The 6,559-nt window shown below is 54.2% G+C and overlaps 1 protein-coding gene across 3 annotated transcripts in view; it reads left to right on the top strand.

Moving 5' to 3' along the window:
- Positions 1-2,513, top strand: part of CEP131 (centrosomal protein 131kDa) — a 16,603-nt gene extending 14,090 nt beyond the window's left edge. For all 3 annotated transcript variants that reach the window (XM_010856306.1, XM_010856303.1, XM_010856305.1), the window contains 5 exons: positions 812-954; positions 1,034-1,211; positions 1,299-1,495; positions 2,211-2,271; positions 2,350-2,513. In XM_010856306.1, coding sequence (XP_010854608.1) covers positions 812-954; positions 1,034-1,211; positions 1,299-1,495; positions 2,211-2,271; positions 2,350-2,424 — 654 coding nt within the window. In that variant the 3' untranslated portion in view covers positions 2,425-2,513. The remainder of the gene's footprint in view (positions 1-811; positions 955-1,033; positions 1,212-1,298; positions 1,496-2,210; positions 2,272-2,349) is intronic.
- Positions 2,514-6,559: the final 4,046 nt, after the last annotated feature.

The raw sequence follows: 6,559 nt of genomic DNA, 5'->3' as shown, positions 1-6,559 counted from the left end.
CTCCCCTCCTGCCCAGACTCAAAGCAGGCCTGTAGGCCCTACATCGGTGGCCTCCCCTTGGGCGGGTATGGGTTCTGGCTGCCTGGGGTTGGCGGTGTGATTCTGGCCATAGTTGAGTGAACTTCTAGCTGGGCATGGGAGAGACTGGGGGGCTGGAGTGGACCCCAGAGGATGGTGGTGACTGTTCTGAAAGTTGACAGGCTGACCCACAACCAGTGTGAGGGGCCCACTTGAGAGCAGGTCTCCCCTTATTCTCTCATGCCAATGTCCAGATAGGCTGTGGCACCACGCTCTCCTGTCCTGAAAGGAGGTGGTGGTGGAGAGGAACACAGGGGCCACACGAGCCATCAGCTAGGGGACAAAGCCTGAGTGTGGCCCAGTGGCCACCCTGTCCCCTTCCCACAGCCACGCATGGAGGGGTCCTCATATCTGTGGGATACGTTCCCAGACTTGGCTGAGTCAGAGGGCGTGGTGTGTTCAGCTAGATGGGATTTCCAGGTTGCCTTCCAAGAGGCTGCCCCGTTGATGCTCTTATTCCCGGGTGGGGGCCCCTGGCCGTGTGGGTGCCCCACCCTGCCCTCAGCAGCCAGATGAGGTCCCTTCTTTTGTCAGGATCAGTTTGGCAGAAGACACGGTCTCTGAGTGGGAGAAGAACTAGGCTGTGCTGACAGTTCCCACTCAGGCCCCTGCTGGGTCCCGTGCTGGGTCCTGATGACAGGGCATGGCCCTCACCCCTGAGGACAGGTGAGGTCCTCAGCATACTCCACCACCCTCAGCCAGCTCCCCCAGCCCCCGTGTGCCTCCCCTGCAGGAAGCATGGTTGCTGAACCGGGAACGGGAGCTAAAGGAGGAGATCCGGAAAGGCCGGGACAAGGAGATTGAGCTGGTTATCCACCGGCTGGAGGCTGACATGACACAGGCCAGGGAGGAGAGTGAACGGGCTGCGGAGAACCGGTGAGGCCCCAAGAAGCCCAGAGCAAGGCCCAGAGATGGGCCACAGGGCTGCCCCTGACCCAGCTTCTCCCGCCACCAGGGTCAAGCGCCTCCGGGATAAGTACGAGGCGGAGCTCTCGGAGCTGGAGCAGTCGGAGCGGAAGCTCCAGGAGCGGTGTGCGGAACTGAAGGGGCGCCTCGGGGAGGCAGAAGGGGAGAATGTGCGTCTGCAGGGCCTGGTGCGACAGAAGGAAAAGGAGCTGGCAGACGTGAAGGCGGTGAGCAGGTGGATCAGGCACCTGACCCCTGGCCCCCAGCCCCCGCCATCCACTCACACTGTCCCTGTCGTCCCCCATGTCCCTCAGGTGAATGAGCAGCTGACTGGCGAGCGCAGCAGCCTCGCCCAGGTCCTTCGCCAGGAGTTCGCTGACCGGCTGGCGACATCCGAGGAGGAGAACCGGCAGACCAAGCCCGAGCTGGCTGAGCTGCGGGCCCGCCAGCGGCTGGAGCTGGAGCAGCTCACACGGGAGAAGCAAGCAGAGCTGGAGGAGGTTCATGGGAGGTGGGCTCCTGGGTTGACAGCGGTCCTGGGGAGCACAGGGCTGGGGAAGGCAGACAGGACCCTGTGGCTCCAAAGAGGATGCTGGGCCAAGGACAGTGAACGGCTGCGCTCCCTCCTTCTCACTGATGCGGAATGCGTCCATCAGCCGCAGCCAGGGGCTCCCTGCTTGAGGCTCGGTTGTCCTCTCTGTGTGATGCTGGCCCCAGGGCCTGGGAGGAAGCCAGCCATCCCAAACCAGGGCAGGTGCCCCACCTGTGGGTGTCCAGAGAGGAGCTCCCTGGCCCTTGGCCCCTTGGGACCGGGTGGAGTGGGTGCTGTGCAAATAGGCTGACCCCTCCTCCCCTCCCCACCAGCTATCCCTTAGTCCTTCCCAGGTCTCTGGCCTCTCACCCCTGCTCCGTGGGTGCTCTTTGAGGCAGGCATGTGGTGGAGGCTTCCTGGCCTCCTCTCAGCAGGGAGCCCTTCCCAAAGGGCGTGGCTTCACATGGGGTCAGCTGTGGGGTCACAGATCCTGTTGTCAGCTCCTCCAGGCCGCGCAGTGCCCAGTCAGCAGGACTGGGATGGGCTGGGCCAGACAATAGCTCCTCCTGCTCTTTGGTGGGAGTGGGGTGGGGGTGGAGATCTCCCACCACCCACCCTGGTGCGCTCAGCTACAGGCTGGCCTGGGGGTCTGGCTCGGCCACTGCACTGAAGCACCCCGTGCACTCCCCCGCAGGGTGAAGATGGCCCTGGCAAAGAAGGAGGAGGCTGTGAGCAGCCTCCGGAAGCAGCACCAGGTGGGTGCCCACTGCTGGCCTGCCTGAGGGGTGGGGTGGGGTGGCCCTGGCCTGACCAGGGTGCACCGGGTGTTGTAGGCTGCGATGAAGCGGGCTGACCACCTGGAGGAGCTGCTGGAGCAGTGCAGGCGGCCATTTCCGAGCGCCAAGTGACCACCGGCTGTCACAGGCTGCGGCTACCCTGCGGGACACTGAGGCTGCGTGGTAACAGTAAAGAGGTGTCTTTTAATACTTTGCGTGACCCTGACTCGTCTCTCCTGGTCTTGGGCCTGGGGTGGTGGGGATGGAGGCTCCTCGAGGCCAGGTGTGGGGTACCCAGCCCAGCTTTGCTCTCAATCTGTGCCCCCACCCCGACGTTTCCTGCCTGGCCCTGCAGTTCCCCAGCTTGGGCCCTAGACCCCAAGCAGAGGGAATGGCCCTCTGTTCCGGCCTGGGCCTGGACGAGCCCTGTGACACTTGTGCCCCCTTGCTGTACCCCCCCACCCACAGGGAAGGCACTCTGAGCCTCCTCCCCAACCCTTGCACAGGCTGCTGTTCTTGCTTTCATGGCTAGAAAACCAGCCAGCCTCCCTGAGGCCCTGTCCTTCCTTCCCCCAGTCAGGACACTCCCTGGAGGTGTGACAGCCTGGAGCCCTGAACCAGCCTTGCCTTGAGAAGGGTAGAGACCTATCCTGGAAGGGCTGGGCAAGGGAGCTAGAGGGCAGCAAAGGGGAGGCTCCTCCTCTGGGGACTCACCTCCCCCTCCCTCCTGCCAGGCACTCTGTCACTGCAACTACCCTGGTCGAGGGTGCTAGACCAGGCCACTGGGGAGAGCTGACACTTGTGGGGTTGCAGGGGCTGGCCCTGGTGGAGGTGGTGCCCCTCCTGCACTCTCAGAAGGTCCTGGGGGTTGGGCTCTCACTGGCATGGATCCCGGCAGCAGTCACTCTCAGTCTTGACAGCCACAAGGGCAGAGCCAGACTCCCCACGGGCCTGAAGGAGCTCACAGGAGCGCTGACCCGAGGGCCCTCCTGGCACCCCTGTCCCTGCCTTGGGGTGTCGGGGCCCCAGTTTCCTCATCTGCACAGGACGGCTGCTTCCTTCCTTCGTGCCAGAGCTGATTGCTCGCAGAACCTGGGGCTGGAGCCAGATGCAGCAGTGAAAGAGCAGGGCCGCCCTGGGCCCGGCCCTTCCTGGCTTCAGATGCTGGGCCTGCCCCTCCCCAACAAGCGGCCACACAGGCAGAGGGAGCTGGCTGCTTGCTGGTCTCCAGGCCGGGGGCCCTGGGGACTGGGCAGGGACCAGCTCTGGGAGAAGCAGCCTGTTCTGACATACTTTTGGGTCCTCTAATCCTCCCCCAAAATGTAGTTTTAGCTGAAGCTGTTATTGGGAGTTGCTAGGGGGAGACAGCTGTAAATTACTAAACTATAGTATTTTTGCAAGCGAGGTTTTCAGCACAAGGGAAGACAGACACTTGGGGGTGGCTTTCAGAGAGAGTTGGTGGGACAGGGGGATGGCCTTCTTGACAGCCAGAGAAGCAGCCAGGAAATGGACAGTGGTGGCTTTCCTATGAGGAAGATGGTGCCTGACTCCCCACATTCTGATTTACAGCTTTTCATTCATCTGTTCATTTGTTTGTTCATCCATCCATTCATTTTTCTGTTCAGAGAACAGGCTGAGTGCCCTTCTGTACCAATTTCTGCATCTTACACTCTCTCACCTCTTCAGTTCAGTTCAGTCGCTCAGTCGTGTCCGACTCTTTGCAACCTCATGAATCGCAGCACGCCAGGCCTCCCTGTTCATCACCAACTCTCGGAATTCACTCAAACTCATGTCCATCGAGTCGGTGATGCTATCCAGCCATCTCACCCTCTGTCGTTCCCTTCTCCGCCTGCCCCCAATCCCTCCCAGCATCAGGGTCTTTTCCAACGAGTCAACTCTTCGCATGAGGTGGCCAAAGTATTGGAGTTTCAGCTTTAGCATCAGTCCTTCCAATGAACACCCAGGACTAATCTCCTTTAGGATGGACTGGTTGGATCTCCTTGCAGTCCAAGGGACTCTCAAGAGTCTTCTCCAACACCACAGTTCAAAAGCATCAATTCTTTGGAGCTCAGCTCCAAATTCTTCACAGTCCAACTCTCACATCCATACATGACCGCTGGAAAAACCATAGCCTTGACTAGATGGACCTTTGTTGGCAAAGTAATATCTCTGCTTTTCAATATACTGTCTAGGTTGGTCATAACTTTCCTTCCAAGGAGCAAGCGTCTTCCAACTTCATGGCTGCAATCACCATCTGCAGTGATTTTGGAGCCCCGCAAAAAATAAAGTCTGACACTGTTTCCCCATCTATTTCCCATGAAGTGATGGGACCAGATGCCATGATCTTCGTTTTCTGAATGTTGAGCTTTAAGCCAACTTTTTCACTCTCCTCTTTCACTTTCATCAAGAGGCTTTTTAGTTCCTCTTCACTTTCTGCCATAAGGGTGTCATCTGCATATCTGAGGTTATTGATACTTCTTCTGGCAATCTTGATTCCAGCTTGTGCTTCTTCCAGCCCAGTGTTTCTCATGATGTACTCTGCGTATAAGTTAAATAAGCATGGTGACAATATACAGCCTTGACATACTCCTTTTCCTATTTGGAACCAGTCTATTGTTCCATGTCCAGTTCTAACTGTTGCTTCCTGATCTGCATATAGGTTTCTCAAGAGGCAGGTCAGGTGGTCTAGTATTCCCATCTCTTTCAGAATTTTCCACAGTTTATTGTGATCCATACAGTCAAAGGCTTTGGCATAGTCAAAGCAGAAATAGATGTTTTTCTGGAACTCTTGCTTTTTCGATGATCCAGCGGATGTTGGCAATTTGATCTCTGGTTCCTCTGCCTTTTCTAAAACCAGCTTGAACATCTGGAAGTTCACGGTTCACGTATTGCTGAAGCCTGGCTTGGAGAATCTTGAGCATTACTTTACTAGAGTGTGAGATGAGTGCAATTGTGCGGTAGTTTGAGCATTCTTTGGCATTGTCTTTCTTTGGGATTGGAATGAAAACTGACCTTTTCCAGTCCTATGGCCACTGCTGTTTTCCAAACTTGCTGGCATATTGAGTGCAGCACTTTCAGCATCATTTTTCAGGATTTGAAATAGCTCAACTGGAATTCCATCACCTCCACTAGCTTTGTTCGTAGTGATGCTTTCTAAGGCCCACTTGACTTCACATTCCAGGGTGTCTGGCTCTAGGTGAGTGATCACACCATCGTGATTATCTGGGTCGTGAAGCTCTTTTATGTACAGTTCTTCTGTGTATTCTTGCCACCTCTTCTTAATATCTTCTGCTTCTGTTAGGTCCATACCATTTCTGTCCTTTATCGAGCCCATCTTTGCATGAAATGTTCCCTTAGTATCTCTAATTTTCTTGACGAGATCTCTAGTCTTTCCCATTCTGTTGTTTTCCTCTATTTCTTTGCATTGATTGCTGAGGAAGCCTTTCTTATCTCTCCTTGCTATTCTTTGGAACTCTGCATTCAGATGTTTATATCGTTCCTTTTCTCCTTTGCTTTTCGCTTCTCTTCTTTTCACAGCTATTTGTAAGGCCTCCTCAGACAGCCATTTTGTTTTTTTGCATTTCTTTTCCATGGGGATGGTCTTAATCCCTGTCTCCTGTACAATGTCACGAACCTGAACCTCCATCCATAGTTCATCAGGCACTCTATCAGATCTAGTCCCTTAAATCTATTTCTCACTTCCACTGTATAATCACAAGGGATTTGATTTAGGTCATACCTGAATGGTCTAGTGGTTTTCCCCACTTTCTTCAATTTAAGTCTGAATTTGGCAATAAGGAGTTCATGATCTGAGCCACAGTCAGCTCCTGGTCTTGTTTTTGCTGACTGTATAGAGGTTCTCCATCTTTGGCTGCAAAGAATATAATCAATCTGATTATATTTTTCTAATAGGTTGGTGCAAAAGTAATTGAGGTTTTACATTGTTGAACATTGCTGTTTGATATTGGAATATATTCTTAAATAAATGTAGTTATGTTATATATCATTTTAATGCACATTTCTCACTTTTTTTTTTGCTAGTGACATTACTTGCTATTTATTTTATATTTATTTTAGACTAGGGAAATGGTATTAGCAAATTTGAGCAATTTTCTTATTTGAGTTCAAAATGGTAAAGCAGCAGAGACTACTTGCAACATCAACAATGCATTTGGCCCAGGAACTCCTAACAAACGTACAGTGCAGTAGTGGTTCAAGACGTTTCCCAAAAGAGATGAGAGCCTTGAAGCTGAGGCGTGCAGGGGCT

Source organism: Bison bison, unplaced genomic scaffold (assembly GCF_000754665.1).
Source record: "Bison bison bison isolate TAMUID 2011002044 unplaced genomic scaffold, Bison_UMD1.0 scf7180017864371, whole genome shotgun sequence".
In the NCBI taxonomy this organism is placed as follows: Eukaryota; Metazoa; Chordata; class Mammalia; order Artiodactyla; family Bovidae; genus Bison; species Bison bison.
The sequence above is the reverse complement of the archived record's forward strand: the minus strand, read 5'-3'. Positions and strand labels throughout refer to the sequence as shown.